The 24,930-nt window shown below is 60.4% G+C and overlaps 1 protein-coding gene and 1 non-coding gene across 3 annotated transcripts in view; both read right to left on the bottom strand.

The window, feature by feature from the left end:
* Positions 1–1,923: 1,923 nt before the first annotated feature.
* MIR3085 (microRNA mir-3085) lies at positions 1,924–1,982 on the bottom strand. The gene has a single exon (NR_162723.1). It is a non-coding gene; the product is annotated as a microRNA mir-3085 (primary transcript).
* A 1,621-nt stretch (positions 1,983–3,603) lies between these two features.
* Positions 3,604–24,930, bottom strand: part of CRTAC1 (cartilage acidic protein 1) — a 143,840-nt gene continuing 122,513 nt past the window's right edge. The window contains exons 7-15 of one of the 2 annotated variants that reach the window (XM_008270310.4): positions 24,368–24,513; positions 21,906–22,042; positions 18,911–18,993; positions 18,325–18,425; positions 17,803–17,971; positions 8,479–8,624; positions 7,179–7,221; positions 5,309–5,452; positions 3,604–4,919 (exon numbers count right to left, since the gene is read on the bottom strand). In XM_008270310.4, the coding sequence (XP_008268532.1) occupies positions 4,801–4,919; positions 5,309–5,452; positions 7,179–7,221; positions 8,479–8,624; positions 17,803–17,971; positions 18,325–18,425; positions 18,911–18,993; positions 21,906–22,042; positions 24,368–24,513 (1,088 nt within the window). In that variant the 3' untranslated portion in view covers positions 3,604–4,800. Of the gene's footprint in view, positions 5,068–5,308; positions 5,453–7,178; positions 7,222–8,478; positions 8,625–17,802; positions 17,972–18,324; positions 18,426–18,910; positions 18,994–21,905; positions 22,043–24,367; positions 24,514–24,930 lie in introns of both variants that reach the window. The other variant, XM_051824045.2, reaches the window with a different exon arrangement.

The raw sequence follows: 24,930 nt of genomic DNA, 5'->3' as shown, positions 1-24,930 counted from the left end.
GCTAACCTCCCTCTCTTCAGCCTACACTGCCCCTTTCCACGGTCCCCGCGGGCGGTGGGGGAGCTTGGTGTCTCCCCTTCCCAGGAGCCCTGCACCTGGCTGGGGTGGGGGGGCAGCCTTGAGGCCTGGGGGAGGAGTGGTGCCCGTGCAGTGACTCTCAGGCCTCCAGCCTCTGTCCCTTCCTCACAGCCTCAAGCCCGGCTGTGTCCCAAGGCCAGGCACCGCATCTCTGTGCCCTGACTCGGTTTCCATGTCAGCAAAACTGGAAGAATATGCATTGGCCACATTTTCCTGGAATCGTGTGTGCACCGGGGTTCTGAAATACTTGGAGCCTCCTGGGGGAGGCTGGTCACAGCTGGGGGCTGAGCAGAGCGGGCATCGAGGAGGCCCGCACCGCGACCCAGAGCCCTGGCTCTCCCGTGGTCCCCGAGAAAGCCACAGTGTCTTTTTGGGCCTTGGTTTCCTCACCTGGAAAGGATGGGACCAGGGTGAGGCCTTCCTGGGTGCCCCCGATGCCAAGGCCCGGGCCTGTGTGAGGCAGGTGCAGCTCCTCTCCTCTGCCCTGGGCCGCCGCCACCACGCCCATTGCCCGCTTTACCGCTTTACTTTTTGCTCCTCTCCGGGGGAACGGCCTGTGTGACAGCCATGCCGCGCACGGCACAGCCGGGCCCGTGGAGGTTGGCTCTGCCCCTTCACCGCCATTTCCGGTCCTGCCGTCTCTTTCCTGCCAACCTGTCAGCTCCCCGAGGGTGGCCGTGTCCTCTGTGTCTCTCCCACTGTATCTCTCTCTCACAGGTGTCCGGGGTGGCAGCAGGGTATCCTGGGAGGCCAGGAGGTCTGGCATCTAGTATCCGGGGCTCCATCCTGGACTTCGCTGTTTCATCATCGTCGTCATCATCGTCATCGTCGTATCTGTAATTCCTTAGGACTTTGTGCCAGGTGCATGTCAAGTTGAACACCACAAGTCCACGAGGCTTCACCCCCACTTCACAGGGCAGATAACTGAGGCCCACCTACTCGAAGTCTTTGTCCAAGTGCTTCTTTGTCCACAAGGCTGGCTGTTTCCCTCCCTATTCAGAACAGCACCCACCTCCGTCTGGGTGCCCCCACATTGCCACAGTGTTGCCCCCCGCCCCCGTGGCCCTCGGCAGCTTCTGACACGCAGTACACCTGTCTCCTTAAGGTTATTGTGCAAGGCCTATTGGGCGAAGCCCGGGCAGGCATCTGGGCCAGGACTGCAACAGAGGACTACACCACGCCACCAGCACTGTGCCCAGCAGGGGTCCCGCCACGGTATGTTGAAGGAACAGCTGGTTACATGACTCCCTCAGCGGTCAGTGACCTGGGCATCGCCCAGAGCCCAGGCTGCAGCCTGAATCACAGAGGCTGCTACCTTAGTGGACTGGCTGACCTCGGGTCATTTATTCCCTCTGAGCCTCGGTTTGCTGGGTAATCAGACGAACAACCTTGACCTTGGGGGGTGGGGCGAGACCGAGTGGGGACAGGGAAGTGAGACCCCTGGCAGGTGGCAGGCATTCCTCGCCCCGGGACGCGGCTCCTCCCTCGCTTCTGCTTCTGCTCTGATAGCTCACCCCTGACCACGGCACCGCTGGGCAGCAGCCCCCGCAGAGGCCTAGCCGTGGAGGGAGAGGCCGTATCACCTGCCCACGCTTTCCTGTCCTCCGCCTTCCTCTTTCCCGGAGGTGCCTTGTTGCTAAGGAGACGCCACATCAGCTCCTGGCAGAGTCCTGGCCCCTGCGGCTGGGGTCCTGGCTGGGGGTGTTGGGCTGGAATCTTCTGGAAGAACTCAGCTGGCTCCTGGGAAAACGAAACATTCATCGTCCTGTCCCCACTTGGAGGCTGTGGAGTTCATGTGGGCCGCAGTCCGGCGACACTTGTCTGGGGGTGATGCCCAGGCCCTGGGAGGGGCCATAGCAGCCAGAGCAACACAAAATCAGACCCTGGCCCTCGGAATGGCACCTTCCCAGGGCAGGGCGGCCTGGCTCTGTCGGGGAGACCCTCCGCACGCACGCCCTTCTCTTCTTGTGGGTTGAATGCGCCTGCGGGGAGGGCTGTCTGGGGTCCCTGGTTTCCGCTTGCCACCCCGGCCCTTGACTTCCTCAGACGTCAGCGCCAACCCTCGTGCAGGATGGGGCGTGGTGGCCGAGGGCAGGAGCCAGGATCCAGGGGGCTGGGACCCTGTCCTGCCTTCGTCAGTCCCGCTGGCTTGGCTGGCAGACTGGGATCCCTTGGACTCTTGGAATACTGAACACGTAGATTCTTGTAGAGGGTTTAGACCCCACCAGATGCACCCAGCTCTTGGTGCCATTTGCAGAAGCAGATGCCTGGGAAGAGGGAGGATTCCTGGACAGCACAGAAGCGTTGACGCTTCGGGGGTGAGCTGCGGCTGCCTCTTTCCCTTGGGGCGCCAGCCCCGCCACCGCACGGTCCCTTGTGGCCCAGTTCATGACCCGCCTGCCCTGAAGGTATCTGTTGCTTTTCTTACAATTTCAAATCTAGCAAAAGCACAGCAAGATGTCAGGAGCCGAGGCAGGACTAGAAGACAGGAAAAACCAATCCGACTGTGGTCAGGATGGCAAGGCGAGCGTCTGGCCCACCCCCAACCGCGGCCCCCGGGGGTCTCAGGGGGCAGGGATACCGAGCTTGGTTGGCTTGGGTGTGGTTTCGTGCCGGGGTGGCCCAGACAAGGATGAGCAATGGACTTGAAGCACCTGCTCAGACTGCCTGGACCCCTGAGGTGGGCCCTGCTCTTGGGGGCGAGCAGTGTGGAGCTGGGTCAGCGCCCACTTGTCCACTGTAACATTTAGCCTGCTATTTCTTCCAACACAGCATGTAAGGGGCAGAGAACTTGACCTCCTAATTGGCGGAGCTTGTCACACAGTTCTTAGTAAGTGCTTACAGAACGAATATATGAGCGAGTGCAGAGAGCCACTTGGCAAGACTTTACAGAAAGCCCTTCGGCGTCCCAGGCCCCGCCATGCACTTGGCTTCGCGTCTGGCTGAAGGGAAGGCGGTGTGGGGGCAGCTACCATGCTTCTTCCCCTGACCCACAAGTAGGCTCAAAGGACACAGGTGTTACATGCAACCTTAGCCTGTGATACACAGGTTGTCGCCTGTGAGGCACCTGTGCTGTCTGCTGCCCTGGGCAGGCTGTCTCCGCCTTGTCCCGCCCCTGATTCTGGTGCAGTCAGCTTGTCTCTTACACCGCACTTGGAAACGCTGCCCGGGGCACTGCTTTTCTCACTTGTTCATTTCCGCAGCTTCCAGAGTGACTTTGGGGGGGGGGGGGAGGCTGCCGCCCCACAGACAAGAGGCCGCGGTGGGAAAGGGGTCCCACCCTGGCGAGGGCCAGCTGTGACCTTGGGCCAAGCGACCTTGATCACGTGGTCTCCCCCAGCCTGCTCTCTGGGGCCCCTCCCGGATCCTCAGTTCCATCTCAAGCGCACAGGCGTGCGCTTAGGAGAAGTGGAGCGGTTTTTAAGTTGGTAGATTCTTTCCAGAGAAATTGTAGCGCTTTTCATTTCAAAACTTTTCATTTACACTGCTGTTCCCAGCGTAAAACCAGCACTAGCGACAAGGAAATCATCGTCTGTGATTTATTGGGAGCATGATTACGGTATCAGGAAGCGGTAGTTTTTGTGTTAAACATGTTTTTAAAAGGCTTGCTGCATTCTTAAGTGTGATTTTATTATATCTTGGAGCGACTTTTCCTCCCCACGAAGAACAGATCTGTGATTTATCGTAGCTCCGTGACCGAGGCTGCCCGGGAAGGCATTTTACGCCATTGCATCATTTCCAAAGGCTGCGCTGGCCACAGGTGCTTCCAGCGTTCTAGGCACACTGCACAGCCCAAGTTGCAAAGTTCTTCCTAGACACCCAGGCACCAGACACTAGAGAGACCGTGTGCAGCCACACACCGAGGAGCCCTAGGAAGGAAAGGGCCCTTAGGGAGACGCTAGCTCAACTCTCTTGACACTTAGATTAGGGAAACTGAGGCCCACAGGGAAGTGACTTCCCCCAGGTGAAGGCCCGAGGCTGTGCCTGGCTCATTCCACATCCCAGGTCTGTCTAGGCCGGGAGCACTTTCTGTAGCAGGACTCGGTGGACGGGCTGCTGCTCCTTTGGCATCCGAAGCGGCGTCCACTTGCCTGGACGCATTTTCTGGTTTCCACCAGCTAAGTGCTAAGATCCGGTAGACGGCTTCTTGGCGTAATTTCTCCAGAAAAGAAGCTGGAAGACTCTGCAAGTTCAAACTTCCGCATTTTTCTCCTTTTTATCAAAATCCCAAAGGGTTTCCTCTTTGCCCCTTTCCCTCTCACCAAGCCCGACCCAGAGAGGCTTCCTCTACCGCAGGAAGTCAGGGTGCACAAGGCAGAAACAGCACAGGCCAAGCCAGCGGGCACAGGGGACGGGATCCAGGCAACCACCTGGGGGCCATCTTTGTTAGGGGCAACACGAGACGCTCACCAACACGGAGGACACAAAGACAGGACTACTGTGGTTCTTCAGGAGGAGCGGGGGTGGGGCATCCGAGGGGGAGGGGGCTTTCCCCATCTGTTTTCTCAGAAAACATGCAAAGGAGAGCCTCACCAAGAGGCCAGTTGCCTCGGATCTCCCAGACTTCCCTTTTCAAAGATGGCCGCCCCTGCTGTCCATCACAGGGAGCCTGCCGCGGAATCTACTGGGCGTGGAGAGAGAGACAGGCAGCTGGAGAGACTGAGTTTTCCACAAAGGCCGTTAGCTTTTTTGTTTTGTTTTGTTTTCCTTTATTGATGGGATTTAAAGTGCATAGAACTGAAGGCAAAGTCCAAGGCCTAGAGAAAGATAGGAGGCCCGAGAGAGCGGCTCAGAGATGCTAAAGGCTGCCGAGGGATACCCACCTAAAAAGGCCACTTGTGCTGCAAAAGGGACGGGGTGGGGCGGTGGGGGCGGGAGGGGAGGGGGTGGTGGGGGTGGGGTGGAGGGAGGCGTTTGGGAGGGAGAAGACAAACACCAGTTCAGAAATTCAGCCAACGATGACTCGCAGGAGCTAGTTTTACATCCCACCTACAAAAACACGGGCGGTTTCAAGGTGGGCGCACTGGTTTTAGGACAGGAAGAAGAGTGACAGCCTCAGGCCAGCACACGGCACCCCCCCAAGCTTCGGGCGCTGGCGCTTCTCCAGGCCTCTGCCTTAGGCCTCTTGGGGGTCTAGGCGGCCCCTCTGTATCCGGGAGGAGGCAGGGGCCAGAGATCTTGGTCGTCCCCCCACCCTCCAGAGCCCCCCAGTGGGAGGAGCCGGACTCACCCACACAGGCCGTGCCATCCTCGTTGGGCTCATAGCCTCGGCTGCACTTCTTGTTGGTCCGGCACCTGTAGCTCCCGTAGGTGTTGACGCACACGGGCTTGTCTCGAGGGCACACGAAGGGAAACTGGATGCATTCATTGGTATCTGAAGGGGGGAGGGGCAGCTCTCCAGGCTGGTGCGGGGCGAGGCGGGGTGTCCCAGCTCTGCCTTCCTACCCACCCCTTCTCTTCACTGGGCCCCTGCTCCCTGAGTTCAGACCCCTAGGCTGGCTTCTCCTGTCCTTGACCTCGGCCTGTGGGGGCGCTCAGGCTGGGCTCTGTCTTCTATCACCACTTCTCTAGATGTCTCTTCATCCCCGGATAACTTCCAGCTCCTGTCTCCAGCCACAGCCCCTCACTGGGGCTCAGCGCATGAATCCAATGGCCAGTAGCCAGTCTGACGGTTGCACCTGCTTGTCTGCTCTGCCCTCAAACTCAGTATGTCCCAAACGGAACGCAGCAGGTCCCTCTTGTGCCCCCTGCCCCCATCTTCCCCAGCTCGGTCAATGCCACCATCACCCACGCGGCAGCTCGGGCAGAGATCGGAGCGTCTGCACTTCTGCCTCACCCCACTCCCCAGCCTCGTGTGCGTCTCAGCCCCGCAGCAGGCCTCTCATCACACCACCTCTCTCACTCCCCGCCACCACCCTGCCGCTGGCCGCCTGCACCTCTCGCCTGGGTTTCGGCAGTTGCCTCCTTACTGACCCGGCGTCCTCTCTTCCCTCCAATCCCACCAGCGATTCAGCAGCCAGAACCACACTATGTCACTGTGCTGCTGAACTTCACAAAACCTGAGCCCCGCCTCCTGCCGGTTCAGTGTCCTGCCAGCGCCCGCCCTGCCCTGCACTCTCCCCTGCCAGGGGGCGCTCTCTGGGCCTGCGTCAAGGTCCTCCTCCCGCAGGCCCTGCCTGCCTACTGAGTGCAGAAGTCCCTAGGAAGCACCTGGCTCGCAGGGCTCCAGGCCATCACTGGCCATGTGGTCACAGGTCGGGGTCTGTCTGCCTCCACCAGAAAGCTCCCCGCGGAGGGGCAGTGCCCAGCCTGGTGCCCGGTGCCATGGCAGAGGCATAGAAACAGCTGAGGATGATGGCAAGGGGGAGGGGGCTGGACTGGGGATCTCGCAGGTTACTTCCAGGGTGCAGGGCGGCCAGGGTGGGCACGTGGCGCGCAGAGGGAGGCCTGTCCTCCTGGGCCGTCCTCAGCACTGCGACCCTACTCTTGCTCATCTGCGCTCCCCGCTCCATCGGATGCTGTCTGCACTGCCTGTGCCTGGCCAGCTCCTCCTCGCTCCTCAGGTGCCAGCTTGGACCTCTCTCCCTCTGGGGTCCCTCCTAGGACCCTCCCTGGCCAGGTTTAGGCGCGTCCCTTTGTGCTCGAAAGCCCTCCGCAAGCCCTCTGCATGCCACATGGTCCTGGGCTGTTCACTCGTGAGCCTCCCACCCGCTCTGAGCTCCGCTGGGCCATGCTGGTCTCTCTCTGTCTCTTCCTGTACCTCCATAGCGAAGGCTGCAGGGGAGGTTTTGGAAGACGCTGCCTGAGGGGCTGCAGAAGGAAGAACCCCCTGGGGCGGAAGTCGTTGGGCGGAAGGGTTTCTGCACGCAGAGCCTCTGGGCTGCTCCCGGGCTGCTGCTTTCCTGTTCCAGGTCCGGGAGGGACCCCACAGAGCGGCCATGCTGGGGGTGCTGCAGTTCCTGCCCCCTCCGGTTGTCTTAGCATCCGGAGCCCCAGGGACAAGCCCCTCCCACTCCAGCATCTCTTGTCAGGCTGACATTCCCCAGGGAGAGTCCAGCCTCCATGCCACCCCTCCACCCCCACGCCTGCGGGCAACTCACCCATGCAATGGCCATTTTCCCGCTGGGAGAATCCTTGGCCGCACTGCAAGGTGGGAGGAAGCAGAGACACCGTGAGTCGAGACGGCCCCTTCTCAGCTCCCCTCCTAGCCACAGCCGCTCAGCAGCTGCCCCGACCCCAGCACGAGGGGTGCACTCAGCTCCGGGCCTGGGGGGCCCCCTCCTATGCTGGACCCTTGCCCTTGCACAGAGGCTGGGAGACTGGGTGGTGGCCACCAACAGACCCAGTTCAAACTGCTGCTCATTTCCCCGCATGTGGGCTCCTCCTGCCTGGGCTGGGCCACTCGACAGAGCAGCCTGATCCTGAGAAGGAGGCAGGCCCGGTCAATGCCAAGTGCAAAGACGGGAGGGAGATGCTCTGAGATGTGTGCTCTCTGCCCCACCTCCTCTGTGGCCTTTGACCCTCACAAGTACCTGCTGCAAGGCACACCGGGTTCCCCCTCTCTGGTGGGCTGGTGGGACGAGGTGGGGACATTCCAGGAGGAGGGGTGACTCATCGGGCTCTGCGGCTGGGACGTGAGCTGCCTGGTGCAGAGGCAGAGCGCTGGGAGCCGCTCAGGCCAGGCTGTGGAGGCTCAGCTGTGCCTGGGTGGGTGGGTGGGGGAGTCCCTGAGCCGGCAGCCTGGAAACACTGCCAGCTGGGGGCCGGCGGGGGCAAGTGGGGAAGGGCCAGTGCTCCCACCACAGGGGGCCTGGAGCTCGGGGCACCACCGAGGCCAGCAGGCTGCCGGGGTTCCCACTCATCCAGAGCTCTCCCTGAGGTGCGCTGAGCTGGCCTAGACGCTCCAGAGACGTCCTGTTCACCTGTGTGCGTCTGAGTGGTTCCTCTACCCGACCTGGAACCAACTGATCCCTGTCAGAGTTAGAGGGTGCCCAGAGTTTGGTCCAGAGCTGCTCTCAAAGAGCCCCCAGAGGCCTCACGGCAGGATCTGAGCCCCACCCTTAGGGCAAGAGGAGGCCTCGACACAGGGAACCAGGATTGCAGTAGGTACCCTGGGGTCAGCTTGTCCCTCTGCTAGTATCAGCTGTGCCGCCTCCAGGGAGCCCTGGTGCGTTCCTTCTCTTGGCCTTGGTTTTTCTCCTCTGTAAATCGGGTGCAGAAGCACTTGCCCTCTGATATGCCAGGATTTGGAGATGTGAGTGTGACAGTGTTGTCACAAGGAGGGACCGCCACGGAGCCTGCCCTTGGCTCAGAGGCTGTCCCTCACCCTGGGAACCCAGCTTCAGCCACGGGGCTGGGGTGCTGCCTGCTCTCCTGGGTCAGGCCGGTGCCGCTGCCCACCTCCAGGGGGGCTGGGTCCTGAGGCCTGTCCTCTTCTCGGGGATACAGGATCTCCAGCACTGAGTTCATCTCCTCGCTGGCCACGCTGCGGCTGGCCATCTTGCCATCTGGCCACGTCACCTCCACGCTGCTCGCCTCGTCCTTCCCTGCGGGTCGGAAAGAGAGGGTGAGCGACAGAGAGCAGGGGACTCCAGCCCAAGAATTCGTGATGTCCACCCACTGCACAAAGGCACCACGGAACACTGCTCTACGTGCTGGGGAAACGCTGAGCGAAGAGCAACTCACCCCAACAGAACTTTCTAGAAAGGCTCTTGATCTTTTCTGTCCAATATCTTGTGCACTTGGAGTGGCACTAGTGTGACTGAGGAAGTGAACTTTAAGTTTTAGTCAGTTCCCACTTAAATGGCCATACACAGCTATGAGCTCCCCATATTGGACAGGGCAGCAGCCGGGCCAGGCGGCATGAGACTGTTCTGGGGAGGCAGGAAGGCTTCTGGGCAAGTAGGTAGACTTTGGAGTCCAGGGTTCAAATCTTGGCTCTGCCGCTTCCCTGTTGTGCTGGGCAGAACGTGGTGAGGAGTAGGCCATGGGGCCGGTGCAGCTGGCCGGCCACGTAACCCTGGGCACACCTCTTACACGAGGGCACGTACGCAAGTCCCTGGGAGATGGAATTAAAGAGAAGTCTGTTTTGGTGCATGTTTCATTGACAGACGTGGGCTGGGCAGGGGTCGGCACTCTGGTCACTGGGGTGTCCCTGTTCCCGTCCAGAGCAGGGAGACTGGCACATACCAACAAGCGAGTCCTGTCGGACACAGACAGGCTCTGGGAAGAAATCGACAATAGAGCAGTGAGGTGAAGGGGACCTGGGGGCTGGCTGGGGCCAGGGCAGCCGAGGGAAGGGCTCCCAGTAAAGACCTGGAGAAGCCGGGGCCTTAAAGAACTGGGAGGCGGATGCCGGGAGAAAGGCTCCCCCCGCAGAGCTGGGACGGCTGCAGAAAAGCCCAGAGAAAGCTCGCTGTGATCCCTCCACACGCGCCCCGGAGCGCGCGCCCCACCACCAGCAGAGATGGGCTGGAGAGATTTGACAGGTGTTTTGATGCTGTGAGAGGCCGGCCCGGCTCTGCTCCTGGTGTAAGGAAACGGGCTGGTCCCAGTGGCAAGGTCAGGCTAATGGTGATGGACAGGGGTGGGAGGAGGAGGGGCCGACCCCGCTGGCAGGGAGGGGCTGCTCTCAGCACTGACAGCGGGGAGAGCAGGGGGAGCGCAGTCTCCTCCTTGTCACCCTCCAGGGTGTGGATTGGGAGGGGGCGCACAGGGTCCTGCAGGGGCCTGCAAATCTACATACTCCCCTAATCATGCCTAGGCTGAGTAAATCAGACACCACCCACCTGTACGCACTGGGTTTTCTAATGTATGTAGAGACTGTTAGAAAAATGACGCTCCAAAGTGCTTTTGAATTTATATTAGCTTTTGGTCATTCTCATCCACCAATGGATTTATTTTCATTTTACATGAAGGACAGGCAGAGAGAGAGAGAGAGAGAGAGAATGTTGTTGGCTGGTTCAGTCCCCAAATGCCTGCAATGGCTAGGGCTAGGCTGGGGCTGGAGTCAGGAGCTGGGAATTCAAACCAGGTCTCCCCTGTGGGTGGCGGAACCCAGTCCATTGAGCTGTCACCTGTTGCCTCCCAGGGTTCGCCTAGGCAGGGAGCTGGAGGCAGGAGCCCGAGCTGGGCGTGAGATGCAGGTGTTTTGATCCTGCTGCTGTGAAATGGCTTGATGCACAAAAGGGGTTCCCACAGTTCAGGAGAGGGCTGGGGGCCACACGCAGCCTTTGAGAATCCAGGTGTAGCCTCCTCTGTGCAGAGGCCATCTTGCCGAGGCAGCTGGGGTGCAGGGAGGGCCCGGCTGCTTCTCCTGCTGCCCCCCCAGGGGGGTCCCACACTGCCAGTGGGGGGCTACACTGTGTGAGCCAGGCCATCCAACCTCTCGGCCCTCCTCGTGCTTGGCTGCCTTGTGCTCTCCCAGCCTGACCTGGGAAGTCTCACTAGAACGTTCCATCCTTGCTGCTGCAGTGCAGGGAGTGAGTGAGAGCAAGGACCGGCTGTGCTACTTTGGGGTCAGCCTGGGGTCGGCATGGGGTCGGCCCTGCCCCTGGGCCACAGCAGGGCTGCAGCTCCCGCACAGGCTGCAGCAACCCTCAGAGCTCAGGCTGGCCAAGTGCAGGTTTTTCTGCTTTAAGTAGAATCTGGAGGTGTTGGGAAGGGTTTTGTTCCTCAGGGGCAGAGAGCCCAGGAAGCGGCAAGCACACAAACAAACTAGACGCTTTCCATTGAAGAAAGGAGACAAAGAGAAGCCAGCACTTAGAAGCAAACAGATCTCTATGCAGTGCGTTTCCCAGCCTGACTCAAGAGCTCCAAATAGCTCAGAGCTTGCAGTCACAGACAGCACCCCATGCCGTCCTGTCCTGGTGGGAGCTCCTGCTCCTGCCCTGCCCAGACCTCGGAAGTGCCCTGGGCAGCACAGCAGGAGGCCTCCCTGCCCGGCTGCTGGCTGTTCTGCTGATCTGAGCACCCCCTGTGGGCCTCAGTTTTTTCCTCTGTAAGATGGGCAGCTGGCCTGGAGCCCGACACACTCAGCAAGCACAGCCCATCTCCTAGGGAACAGGGACTTCTCATCCCGGCACCTGCCGCCATCAGCGCTCAGACTTGGGCCTGGCGAGCTGACTGTCCCACAGTTACTCACCCATTCTACTGCCTGCACCCCCTTCCCTGCCCATGCCCCCCCTACGCCCCCCACCCAATCACATGTGCCTGGTGTTTCAGCAGTGAATGCAACAGATCCAGGCCCCACTCTGGGCCGACTCCCATGGGAGCAGTGAACCCAAATGATTCCATCGTCATGACTGGGGGTGGGCCGCAATGGCCTTAGCAGCACACAGTGAAGGGAGGGGGCCATGTATTTGGGTTTTGCAGGAGGAATAAGTGTTTGTGAGGCAGTGAATGGCAGAGGCGCGGAGCTGTGCAAAGGTATGGTGTGTTTGAAGGTCAGGAGGAAGTTCAAGTGGAGAAGCAGAGTGTGAGGCGCGGGGCGGGGGTGGGAGGGGAGACGGGGGGGGGGACTTGGAGGCTTTGTACCCATTCTCTGGATATAGACACTGAGCCTTGGGGAGGTGAAGTAACTGGCAAATATCTGAGCTAGGCCTGGGCCTCAATCTCCCATGGCTCCCAGCCACCACAGGGGAGCAGCCTGGAAGGGGCCAGGCTGCCAGGGCCTGGGTGCAGGGGAGAGGTGTGCAGAGCCGGGATCCCCGGGATCCCCGTTAAGCGGCAGACATGTAGTCAGGAGCAGCACAAGTCGCCTCTGGCAGCTTTTAAAGGACAAAGGCCAGGGAGGCCCAGAGAATTTGCTCTTCAGAAGGATTACAAGCAAAACAGATGGTGGGAATACAGTTGGTGGAATATTTTTGCACTTCAATAAAGCAATTTTTGTGTGGGCTACTGAATTTTCTTCCCCTAAATGAGCACCAGCTTGGAGACAGCTGTGAGTCACTAGCAAACAATTAGCTGAGAGGCAGAGGGCGTGGGAGGGGGCGGGGAGGGCTGTCTGGTGGGGGCTGGAGGAGATTCTTGGTACTTGTTTGTGTGTTCTGGGTTTGGTGGTGGGCGACCCCCGCCTGATGCTACTAGGAAGTGGCGAGCCAGGGTGTGGGATCGGCAGGGGTGGGTGCGTGCAGGCCGGCCCGCATCCAACAAGTGCTCTGAGCAGAAACCCCCAGGAGGAGTGGGGACAGGCCAGGGCCGGGGGCAGAGCGGCCGTGGATCATGGCCGGAGTCGGGGGGCGTCCTCTGAGAAGGGACCGGTCTACAAGAGCATGCTGGAGCGCTCTACACACACAGGGCCTTCTGGGGACTCCCGGAGGACACCATGGCCCGTGAGTTCTACCACACCATAGATGCAGCCCAGATGCTGGGGAGAGTGGTGCACAAAGGAGGGGCGGAGTCCTGCTGACCTGACCCAGTGAGGGTGGAGACAAGTCAGGAGGAGGCAGGGGCCCTTAGGGGAGCTCCCGGGAGCCCCTCCCCTCCGGATCCTGCTGTCTGGCCGGGCCTCAGCCCCGCCCCCACTGCCAGGTCAGGAGGAACCTGCGGCTGACTGTTCCTGGATTCACGTGCTGCTCCTGCCCCGCCTCATCCCAGACTGCTCAGGACGGGCGACAGCTGGACGCTGCCACGCCACGAAATCCTCGCAGCACTGGAGGAAGCGAGCCCGGACTTGGAGGGCTGTCCGGGGATGGAGACCGGAGGTTATCACAAGGACTGGAAGGCTATCTTCATTCATGTTGGAAGAATTGCCAGGTAGGAGCTGTGTGGAGCTGTGTTCCCGGGTTCCAGCAGGTCACAGAAGCAAACCAGAGGCTGGAGGGGGCAGCCTCTCCCGCTCGCCCTGCCCGTCCACAGCCCTAGTCCCCTCCCCTGCTCCACATTTTCTATTTCATGGCGCTTAATATCTTGTACAGTTTTGCATACATTTTCAGCTATTGTGTTTATTTGTGTTCCACATTTCCCTTCCTTCACTAGAATGTGGACCGCTCACGGTGGGGATCTTTGTCTCACTCGCGTTGGGTGCATAGTAAGTGCTCAGCCAACACATGTGGGAGCCGGGCGGGGGGAGGTGTGAGTACTGTTTACTTAACATGCCAGGCATGGGGTGAGATGATGACTGATTTTTATTTCCTTTTATAAATGATTTATTTTCCAAGTTTCCTAGCAATATGCTTGAGCACGCACACACGTGCACACGCACGCATCTAAAAACCGCCACAAGTGCCGCTCCTGCCGCGGGGCCCTGGTGCTGGGGCGCCGTCCCGCCGACGGCTGCCGCGTTCCTGTGCAGCCCTGCCCTGTCACGGCACTGTCTGGCCCTGTCCACCTGCCCTCTCCAGCCTGGCCCTGGAGGCCCTGGGCCATTTGGCTGAGGCTTCTCTTCCATTATGGTCACAGGGCCATTCTCATTCCTGGGACTGAACAGTCCCGCCTCTGGGCCTGTGTCTAAGCCTGGAGCCCTCATCCGTCCTCCCCAGTGCCCGCCAGCCTTCTAGGTCGAACTCCAGTGCTGCCTCCTCGGGAAAGCAGCCTAGAGCACAGCTCCTGCCCACCTCCTCCCACGGCCACCGGGCCAGGCTGAGGCTCGTGCAGGAGTTCCTGCGTCCGCTGCCCTTCCACAGCCTCTGAGCCCACACACAGGGAGCACGGGCGTTTGTCCCCTTCCCTCGTCTCGGTCTTCCTCTGCCTCCCGCAGGTCCCGTCTCTGTCTGTCTGTCTGTCTGTCTCCAGATCCTCAGTCCTCCCCCTCGGGCCTCCCCCACAGCTCCCTCCCTTCCTGCCCCACTGCCAGCTCCTGCGCTGTGCTCCATCCAGAAATGAGATCCTCCTGGGACCATGAGAGGCCTTGGAGCTGCAGGGAGGGAGCCCACCTGCAGAGGGGGTCCCAGGCTGCTGGCTCAGCGTGTACCTGACAGCAGCCCCCCCTTCCCACGCCTCTCTGGGGTAGATCCTTCCTGACACCCCTGGGGCAGAGAGAGTAGGAGCTGAGAGAGAGAGAGAGAGAGCGAATGCGAATTCCACGGCCTTGCTAAATAGCGAGGGTGGGCAGTCAGGAGGGGCTCCCACCCTGGGCGTGGGAGGGAGATGGCCCAGGGGAGGCCTCTGAGCCTCTGGACCCCGCCCAGGGACCGGGCCAGGGCTGCCCACTTGAGGGAGCAGGTCTGTTCTCCTGGACAGGCAGATGCCCGCCGGAGCAGGGACCTCATACAAGTAGCTGTCTTAAATCGCAGAGGGGCGGTGGGAAGGAGAGCTGAGAGCCCAGTCCTGGCCTCATCGCCGCTTTGCCTGCCAACCACAGTTTCCTCATCTGTACGGTGGGGTGGGAGTGGACGTCCAGCCAGATCCTCGGGTACACTTCCCACCCAAGGGGCCCTGGCACTTGCATGGCCTCTCTCGGGTCACCTGGTAACTAAGGGGTGTCGGAGAAGCAAGAGACAGAGCAGGAGCTAGGCGCAGCGACAGGAGGCGGCACGGGACAGTGGTCAACAATGCGGCCACCTTGTCCGAGGAAGGGGGGCCAGTCCAGGCCTCCCTGTGTTCTGCAGGTGCGGTAGAGGGCAGGTTACTTAAACTCGGCCTCAGTTTGCTGCCCTGTATGATGCAGGATACAGAATCTAATCCATCGGGTAGTGGTGAGAATTGAGTGTAGTAACTTTCCCAAAGCACTTAGCACAGCGCCTGGCTCCTACGAAATGTTTGATAACCATTGGCTCCTGGTATTTTGCAGGGGAGTTCTATGCATTTAAAAGCTGTCTTGCACCTTTGGGGCCAGCATAGCATATGAGTGACATAGAACAGAGGAGTGACAGATGGGCTGGCCTGAGGCCAGCCCAGCCAGGGTGCAATAGCCTGAGAACATGCTCATGCAACCGGGCCCTGGGTCCCCTAAATATTTATTGCTTCTTTTTCAGACTACATAAATATTATGTGTGCCCTATAAAAATTGGAGCATGCACACACACACAACAATATGGAAGAAAATAAGGATCAAATACTCAAGAGGGCCTGGGGTTGAATCCCAGCTGTGCCATCTAAGTATCACGTGACCTTGGGCAGAGCTCTTAATCGCTCCAACCCTCAGTTTCCCCAAGGGTGTAATGGGGTAGCAGAGCGGCCATGAGGATGAGGTGTCAGAATCAGGCACTCGGCACTGGATCTGGACCGAGGGAGCTGCTAGATAAGGCAGGCTCTCAGAACCACTTCACACTCTGCAATTTCTTTCAGCTTTTTTCTATGCATAACTCTCATGTGCACAGGAGGAACATATGTATATATTCATTAGCTTGCGAATACGTTGCTTATTATTTCTATATTAAAATCATGTCACCTCATGAGGTGCTAGCACATAGGGAAGCTGTATGGTTTTGAATCCAGGAATCTATGACCCAAATACTTGAGTCAAACAAGTCAAACTCTTGGTTTAAGAGAGACTCCTGGCTCCATGAAGTGCTTGCCAACATTTCTTTCCTGCCTTGTATTCCCTGTGCACCACCCCCCCCAAGAGAAGACTTTCCCTAGTCCCCGCTTCCATGCATTTCTTTAAAAACCTTTATTTTGAAATAGAGACTCAGAGCAAGTTGCAAAGATAGGACAGACAGGCCCCGTGCACCTGTCACTTGGCTCCCCAGCGGAGACAGCTTCTATCAAGACCAGGGGTGTGGCCTTGTGCAGCTGTGTGGACAGCTCGATATTGCTTTGTCACAGGTGCAGCCACCATGACCAAGGCACAGAGCTGTTCCATTACCACCAAGGTCCCCTGGGATGGCCCCTGTAAAGTCCTCCCCAGCTTCTTCCCACCATGCCCACCCTGGACAGCCAACATTGTTTGCCACCTCTAATTCTGTTGTCTTGAGAATGTCCCTGTTATGGTTGGATAACAGTCTGAATGTCTCCTGCAGGCTCGTGTGTTGGAAGTCTGGTCACCAAAGTCTTATGTTAATGGTTAATGAGTTAATATCAATGGGTCCCGGGCAGAGATTTGAGCCTAACTGGTGTCTGGGAGGCAGCAGTGTGCCCAGGGGAGGTGTTCAGGTCTGCAGGGGTGGGTGATAAGGGCCCCCTTGGCCCACCTGCTCTCTCTGTTTCCTGCCTCACCACGTGGTTCCATGCCGCCCTCATCCAACTCCAGACCGACAGGGCCACTTGATCTTAGACTGTGAACCTCTAAAACCTCTCTCCTTCTCAGTTAGCTCCTCTCAGTGTTCTGGTGGCAGCAGGAAAATCCGACCGCCACAGTTCTGCAGGGAGAATCACCCAGTATGTGGCCCCTCCAGTGAACTTTCCCCAGTGCGCTGCGGCTGGACGTGCCGCCACGACACTCCTCGTCCCGCTGGGCGGTGTCCCGTGGCATGGATGTGCCACGTGCCCACTGCAAGACATCTGGGTTTTGGTTATTAGTGTGAAGAGTTGTGAGCGGATGTCAGTTTTCATCTGTCTGAGAGATGCCAAGGGGTATGCACACAGTGCCCAGCTCACGGGGGTTCCATCTACCGTTTTGTGAGTCCACGATGGTGCAGCAGAAGCCGGGCGGCAGCGGCGCCGTGCCGGGGGACCCCCACGCTCTACAGCGTGCTGCGTTGCTAAGCCAGGGTGCTGGGCGGGGGAGATGTACTCAGGGCTTTTTTTCACTGGTGAAACTTTCCACCCACAACGGGCTTATTGCCGCACCGTCCCCGTGAGGGCAAGGGGCGTCAGCCATGCGTAGTGAGGCTGCTCCGACAGCGGAAGTTGCATGGTCGGAGTTTTGTTCTTAGAGAAAATTTCCTATTTCCCAGAAGCTGCACAATTTTGCTCTCGCCCTGCAGTGGACAAAAAGCCCGTTTCTCTGATCCCTTGGAGCTGCGCAGATCCCCGCCAGCACTTGGCATTGACTCCAGTTATTATTATTATTATTATTTTTTACAGGCAGAGTGGACAGTGAGAGAGAGAGACAGAGAGAAAGGTCTTCCTTTTGCTGTTGGTTCACCCTCCAATGGCCACCGCGGCCAGTGTGCTGCGGCCGGCGCACCGTGCTGATCCGATGGCAGGAGCCAGGTACTTCTCCTAGTCTCCCATGGGATGCAGGGCCCAAGGACTTGGGCCATCCTCCACTGCACTCCCTGGCCACAGCAGAGAGCTGGCCTGGAAGAGGGGCAACCGGGACAGAATCGAGCGCCCTGACCGGGACTAGAACCCGGTGTGCCGGCGCCGCAAGGCGGAAGATTAGCCTAGTCGCGGCACCGGCCCGACTCCAGTTTTGATTCCGGCTGTTCTAATGAGCGTGTAGTGACTGACAGCCTATCAATGCCATGGATGTGCTGTGTATGTGCTCACATGACACATGCATGTCATGTGACACATGTAAAAATGGCAGGCTTTTCCCATCCCCCATCCCCTGCCAGGAACCAATTCTCTGCTCCAGATGGCGACAACACAGGACCTCCCCCTCCCCAGGCTTCCTTGCAAAGAAGGACATGGTGGCTCTGTTGAGACCACTTACAGACAGAAGCAGCTCCCAAGAGGCTAGGGCCAAGCTGGTGCAGACCAGCATTTAAAGGACAAGCGGAGGATTAAACACTCGGACCCCATGGCGAGCTGTTCCACGGTGGCAAGTGAGGGGCGCGAAGACCCAGCCTGCGTTTCCGCTGCTGTCCTCCTGAGCTCAGCGTCACCCCACGAGCAGGGCTTGCCTCCCACAGTTCTATCCCCCATGGCCGTGAGCCCCCACAGGCCCTGACTCACCCAGGCCGAAGTGCGCCACGGGCTCCATCTCGCACAGGTAGCCTGAGCCGCCGTCGATGATGCGCAGGTGCGCCCCACTCTTCTTGGTGTAGAGCACGACCTTGGCGCCCCTGGCGAAGGCCCCAAACCGGGTCCGAGGCACCACCCTCAGCCAGTTGTTGCTGAAGCCCTGTGGGGAGGGGAGGGTGGACGTGGGCACCGAGCCGGGCAGCAGGGAGCAGAGGCCCGATGGGGAGAGGAAGGGGCGGAGGAGAGGGAGGTGGCCGGGCAAGGAAGGGGAGCCAGGCAAGGACTTCTGGCTGTGGGAGGAGAGGCGCCGGGGAAGCAGGAGGGCAGGCCTTCAGCGCCTGGGAGGAGCAGGGATGTGACAGCTGGAGGCAGGGGGCCAGGGCTCCTCCGGGCAGCCCCTCCCAGGCTTGTCTGTGCTTCCTCCAGACCCCAGAATTCCCAAGCAAGCATCCCAGCCAGGTCCAGGAGAGCACCCTGCGTGGGGGTCTGTGGGGTCCCGAGCCCCATGCACACCTGGTTCCCCCGGAAGACGGACAGCGGCTGGGCCATGGACTCCCCGTGGGACAGGATGAGATCAAGCATCCCGTCTCTGTCGAAGTCGGTCACCACGCCCCCTGTGAACAATGCACCTCTGGAGTGCTGGGACAAGACCCCCTGCACTCCCCGGGACCACCCCGGGGCAGCGCAGCCTCAGCTCTCCCGGCTGTGTAGACCTCTTTCTCACCTTTCTGCTCTGGTTTGAATAACACACACCCTTTAGATTTGCAGGCTTGGGTCAATTTATCGAGTGCCTGCACATGCCTGGCCTCCTGTCGGTGCCAGGACAGACGTAATCACCCAGTGGAAAGAGCCTCCCCGGAGCACCAAGCCAGGCAGCAGCAGGCCTGGGTCTGGGCACTGCGGGTTCCGCGCTCTTTGTCTGATGCCAAGCTGGGTGCTGAGAGGGGAGGGGCCAGAGGCAGGACGCGTTCCTCTGCATCCCAGCCCTCTCTGGTAGGGCACAGCCAGACACCAGAGACCCCCACTCCCACGGCCATCCCTGGCCTGGCCGTCCTGCAGGGCCCCCTGCCCTCCCGCCGCAGCCCGCAGGCGTCCTCACCTGTGCCCCGGCCCTCGGGCTCCAGGGCATCACCAGGATTGAGCTCCTCGATGAGGGGGTCCCCGTGTTCCCTGCGGATGACTCTGCAGGGGAGAGGCAGGCCCGTCGGGGTGAGGCCCCCGGGGGCCCGCTTGCTACCCTCTGTCCCCCAAGCATGGCCACCAGCGGAGCCGCTCTGTTCACAGGCCCTGCCTGCACCCTGGCCATTCCCTTCTTGCGTTTTAATTTATGTGGCTAACTATTGACTTTTCCTTCTCTAATGGATGAATTACCGACGGCCCGGGGCAGGGCAGCTGATGGATGGCGAAGGGGCAGGGATGCAACTACCTCCAACTGACCTTCGCCTTCCTTCAGGGGCCTGGGGACTCCTGGCTCGGACGCCTCCCAGGGCTCAAACCCCTCCCATCCCCCGCCCCCGCCCCCACCCTCCCTGATGGTCTTGCTGGAAGGGTCCCCCTCTGCCCCTGGCCTCGGTCACTTCGGGCCTGCATGAGCACAAGCTCTGCAGGCTGGGGCCTCTCCTGCAGCACCTGACCTGCAGCTGCCACAGTGCCTGGCTCTGGCAAAGCTCCACACGGCCCGTGGGCTGCGTGGGACCTCCAGGAGCAAACGGGAGGAGAGGGGACTCTTTGCGTACAGGGTTCTGTCTGGACTCTGAATCTTGGTAATAGGCATTTGTTTGATAAGCCTGCATCAAAGCCCTGGCTCCCCTCACCCACCATGCTGTGGACTCCCAGCAGCCCGGGAGCACTGCCCTAAAGGGGGCCGGGAGGAATGGGGGCAAGCCACGGCACAGTCTGGGCAGCGCACGGTAGGTGTAGGTGCGCGTAGGTGTGCGTGGGTGTGTGCACGCCTGCAGGAGGTGAGGCCTCAGCCTGCTGACATCCACTGTCCCTTGACGGCTCAGGTCCTGCAGATTCTGCCCCAGCCCGGCAGGGAGCCCTCTTGGGCTAGCAGACAATGCAGTGAAGGACTCCTCGGGACAAACCTGGCCCCTGTCACTCAGCTGAAGAGGAGGAGCAAGGATGAGAGGGTGTGGGCGGCATGAGGCCCAGGCCTGGTGCAGCCCGGAATGAAAGGAGCATGTGCAGAGAGCTGGGACCGTCTCTGAAGGCCAAGAGTTAGGAGAGCAAGAGGCGCGTGGCCAGCTGTGAGTTCTCAACAACTGCTCTGCAGGACAGACAAGGGTCCACTGGAAGCGGGTGTGGGAACCCCAAGGGAGGCCAAGGGCTGGTGGAGAGCAGGTCGGGGGCCTGTTTCAAGGTGCAAGTGGGGTGACCACATCCCACAGCTGGCCTGGGAGAGCCCCTGTTTGCACCTCCTGTGCCGTGATGGCCAGGGCTCCCTCGTCCACTCACTATGTCCCGTTTGGACGAGGGGGTCCCTGACTGCCCTTGCTGCCACCACAGGGCTTGAAGACTCAAGCGCACGAAGCTTTGGAGCCCAGGGCCTGGCTGTGGCCCGGGGCCAAGGAGGCCACGATGTTCTGTCCTGTGACAGGCAAGAAGCCCCTGCAGTGCGCGGGACTGGGAGGTGGGGACTAACCCTCCAGAGCTGCCCGCTCCGCGGCAGACCCAGCTGCAGCCCCTGAGCCGTGTGCCCAGGACCCAGCCATCTGCTCGGGCACTTGGGGCACTGCCACATTCCTGGGAGTGGCTTGCCCTGCGCTGTGGAAGCACGCACACTACACCACTGGGCGGCCCCGTGGCAACTCTGGCCACTGACAGCCCTGAGCCAGCCCATCTTGGGCAGCCGGAAGGAAGGCTGAGTTTGGAAGCAGGCAGGGGCAGCACCCTGGTTCTCTGGCCACAGAGATGGGAGCACTGGACTCTGCAGCTCAGGGGCCCGGCCAGTGACACTTTATTAGCGGAGAAGGAAAGCAGTGTCTCTGTTAACGAGCAATTGATCTTCTGCAATTAATCTGGAAGTTGTGAATAAGCTTTTTGCAAGGCACCTAATTAGTAAATCTGGTGCCTTTGGGGGTGATTACATCCAGTCAGGATGGATGCTTGGCTAATAATTATATTTTCAAACATGCTTAGTCACAGCTCACGCCTTTTATTAATAGTTGGGCCCTCCTGGGTGAGGAGGTAGGGACTTTGGGCGCCAGGCAGGTGATCTGACCCATTTCCTGGACCCAGGCCTTTGGTCCACCCTCTCGGCCTCCCTGCCCAGTCCTGAGCCCCACTGGGGTGTTTTAGGCCAGGAATAGCACATGACCTGAGGTAGGTTCCCCAGCAGTGGTTCTGACTGTGATGAGGCAGCAGGTGCCCACTGCGCATGGTGGAGTCTGGACCCCTGGTCTCCTCCCCTACACCCGCTCCAACTCAGATTGTGGCGATCCGGGATCTGCACCCTACAGACACACTGGGCAGTTCTGTTGTGATTGCGCCGGCCCCTGAGAGAGAAGCGTGGCGGGTGAACAGGCAGCCCTCCCCTTCCCCCTGCCCAGGAACACAACGCCAGGTGTCTGCAGACCCGTCCGTCACTGACAGCGGCGTCCTGGCTGACCATCAGTTGTCTCCTCCAGCACTTTGCAAAGAATGCTGCGCAGGCCGCCAGGCACGAGAGAAAGCCCTTGGGGACAGGGACAGGTGTCCTGTGGTCACGTCTGTTTAGAACACCCCGTCTATCTCTGGCAAAGCTGAAATATTTGTGGTCTTGCTAGTGGCTCTGAGAAGCCTATGGTAAATAAAGCCGTTCATCTTGGCTCACCCCAGCCTCACCCAGACACATCTGTTCCGGGAGGCTGTGGGTCTCTGTCTCGTGGAGCTGGGGCTTGGCGCGCACCACAGGCCTCAGCTCCTTGCCCCGGGGGCTCTGCCCACCCCCGCAGCCTCATGTTCTCGCCTTGTCTTTATCAGGGGCCCTCTTCTGCCTTGGCACTGGCTGCCTGGCCCTGGCCATCCTTCCCTCCTGACTCCTGAACCTTCCTCCTGGACCCAGCCTCCTGGCTGTCAAGGGCGAGGGGCCATGAGCTGGGCGGGGCGTCTACCGGAAGAGGCGGTTGGCGGAGGGGCTGCGGTAGGCGATGTTGTTGAAGAAGATCTCCAGCTCCTGGTCATTGTCAAAGTCGGCGGCAATGACGGTGCGCACAGGGGAAGGCATGGAGAACTTGGGCGAGGCGATGTCCTGGAGGAGAGAGGGCTGCAGGTCAGCGGGCAGGGTGAGGGCATGGGCAGGAGCCGACCCTGTCTGCTCTGAGCGTGGGGGTGCAAAGACAAGAGACCCAGCGCTTCCTCTCTCACCTCTCCAGGAGGGACCTGGTGGTGGTGGTGGGGGGGGGGGAGGCTGCCTCTAGGAGCTCAAGAGCTGCTTGGAGGAGGAGGAGGAAGGGTAATGGGCCCAGTTCACACCAGTGAAGTCCTCGGCCACCCCTATTCCGGACCACACTTAACCTTCTCAGTAGTCCCTAGAGGCAGGGCAGACATGAGTGCTCCCATTTCACAGGTGAAATAACTGAGACCTGGAAAGAGGCAGGGGACTGCTGAAGCCAGGGCTTCTGCTTCTAGGTGCTGGGCCCATCCTGCTCCGTGTGCTTTCTCCTCTGCCATGAGTTGGGAGCCTGGTGGGCACTGTGCTCCGTTACTGCTGAGCTGAGCCATCCTGGGCAAGTCACTCAAACTCCGGGCTCCACTCTGATCATCGGCAACACGGGGACAAGCACAGCCGCCTGGGGGGCGAGGACTGCATGTAAAACGCTTGGCCCAGAGTGGGCCCCCGCTGGGTGGCTTGCCTCGTCCCCACCGTCGGCCTCCTGGGAGGGGTAGGAGGCTGCTACGGCCCTGATGCTGGCTCCCAGAGCCTGTTGATTTTCTGCTTTGAGTCACTTGCTTTGTGGGGAGTGCAGTATCTAGAACGTTCGAGCAAACTCCAGACCCAGTGCTGGGATAGCCTGGGGCGGGCCTGGCCAAGGGTCCCAAGGCTGGGGTTTGCCTCTGAAACAGGAGCAGCCTGTGCAGGGGACCTGCGTTTCTGGGCAGAATATCCGTCCCCACGCTACGTGGGTTTGTCCCTTCCAGCCCTGGGAGCCTATGTGAAGGGGCCTGGAAGGGGTACACCAGCATCTCCACGAGGCCCCTCCGCCCCCAGGCCTGGCCCTGTCCTCAGCCTCCTGCTGCAGGCCTGCTCTGGTGGCCAGAGGCCTGAGTCTGCCTGGGTAAACTGCCTGCTCTGGAACCAGGGATGGCGGCAGCAGTGAGGAAGTTGATTAAGAGCCTGGCCAGCTGGTCGGGTGGGCTGGGCCGGGCCTTAGCCTTAAGAGCCGGGAAGAGGGGGATCTCAGACCTAATTCTAACTCATGATTGTCCTATCGATCCTACGCCACCCCCTTGGGGTTGCCCCACTGCATGCCTGGGCTTCTGAGATAATGTATGCAAGCTCCTAGCACCATTGCTGGCTTGTAGAGGCCCCTGGCAAAGGGGGCACTGAGGGTGATGGGGGGCTTACTCGCGGGAGCTCTGGGAGGGGCCAGCAGGAGGGCCGACAGGGTTTCTCGAGCCCCAGCACCTGACATGCAGGCCGGGACAGCTCTTTGCTGGGGGCTGTCCTGCACTCTGCCTGACGTTCAGTGGTGCCCCTGGCCTCAGCGCCCAGGTGCCCACAGCTGTGACCGCCACGAAGGTCCCCAGATATTGTCCAATGTCTTAGGACGAGGGGCAAAGTCGTTCCTGCTGAGGACCTGAGTTGGAACGAAAGCCGGATAGGGACGGGAATCACTCAGGATCGCAGGATTGGCTGCGCTGATGTCAGGCCACACCTCCTCCCCCCCACCTGGAGAGCCCGAGGCCCGAGGCCCAGCAGGCAGGCTGGGCCCGAGCACCCAATGTGGTTCCTGTCGGGGGCTTGTGGTGGTGGCCTCCCCATGTCACACAGACACAGGTCCCTGGAGACTTCCCTGGGACCAGAGAGCTTCAGGAAAACACTGGAACTTTCCCGCCCCCCTTTGGACTTTTTGGCAAGACCTGAGCACCTTCAGTACCACCCCTGGAATCAGCTTCAACAATCCCACGCCCTCTGCCATCCTCCTGACCAAGCCCTAGGCTCAAGCTCCGCAGGCTGGCGGCATCTGCAGCACCGTCACCACACAGGGTCTCAGGGACGGGCTTGAGGCCACCTCGCCCACCATCCGTCTGACCTGGGTGGCCCCTGCTGGGAACACCGGGGCCTCAGCCTCCCTCTCTCTCCCACTGCATCAACCAGGGTCTGAACCTCAACTTGGGAAGCTCAGGCTGGAGTTGCCGACCAGGTTTCCCGGAAGCAGCAAGAAAGGCGGCTGGATGCGAAGGAAGTCCGCCTCCCCTGTGCACCTGCTGCTGTCTGCTCTGGGCACCAGATCCACAGTAGCCCAGGCTGGAGACCGCTGGCCCGGGCCAGCCCCAGCCCCCGCTTAGCCTGGTGGGAGGCACGGGGCAGGGGCAGGGGGCTGGGGGAGGCTGGGAGGTGCCCCCTTCTTACCCGAAAGCGGACCTTGCCGTGGACGCTCATCTGCAGGTAGAGGCGGTGGGGGCCATTCCAGTTGCCGTAGACGATGTCCACTTTGCCGTCGCGGTTGAAGTCGGCCAGGGCGACACCTCGCCCGTGCTGGTGGGGGTCATCCACACCTGCGGGTGGGGGACGGGGAGGGGAGAGGAGAGGAGGCAGGAGTCCTCAGGGCAGTGTCGCCTGCACATTCCGCAAGCACTCTCCTCGGGGCACAAGGGAGAACGACCCTCAAACCTCCCTGGCCTGTTGGGCACCTCAGGTGTCTGGGGCAGGAGAGGGGAAAGGGGTCTGGGTGCAGAGAGGACCAGAGACTCACCTGCAAGCTGCTTTTACACAGCAAGCAGGTTCTTCCTATTCCGGGTTGGGCAGCACAGGTGGGGGCGGGGACTGGAAGGACAGCTGGAGGCCGAAGCCCCCACCCTGGCCACCCCAGTGCAGCCTCAGGGACACCTCGAATGTGACTCCTTTGCTTCAGTCTCTCAATGGCTCCCCAGGCCTCTGGGGTCAAGTTCAAATTCCTGCTTCAAGGCCTGGCC

The sequence above is a fragment of the Oryctolagus cuniculus genome, chromosome 15 (assembly GCF_964237555.1).
Source record: "Oryctolagus cuniculus chromosome 15, mOryCun1.1, whole genome shotgun sequence".
In the NCBI taxonomy this organism is placed as follows: domain Eukaryota; kingdom Metazoa; phylum Chordata; class Mammalia; order Lagomorpha; family Leporidae; genus Oryctolagus; species Oryctolagus cuniculus.
This window is presented reverse-complemented; position numbering and strand designations above follow the sequence as displayed.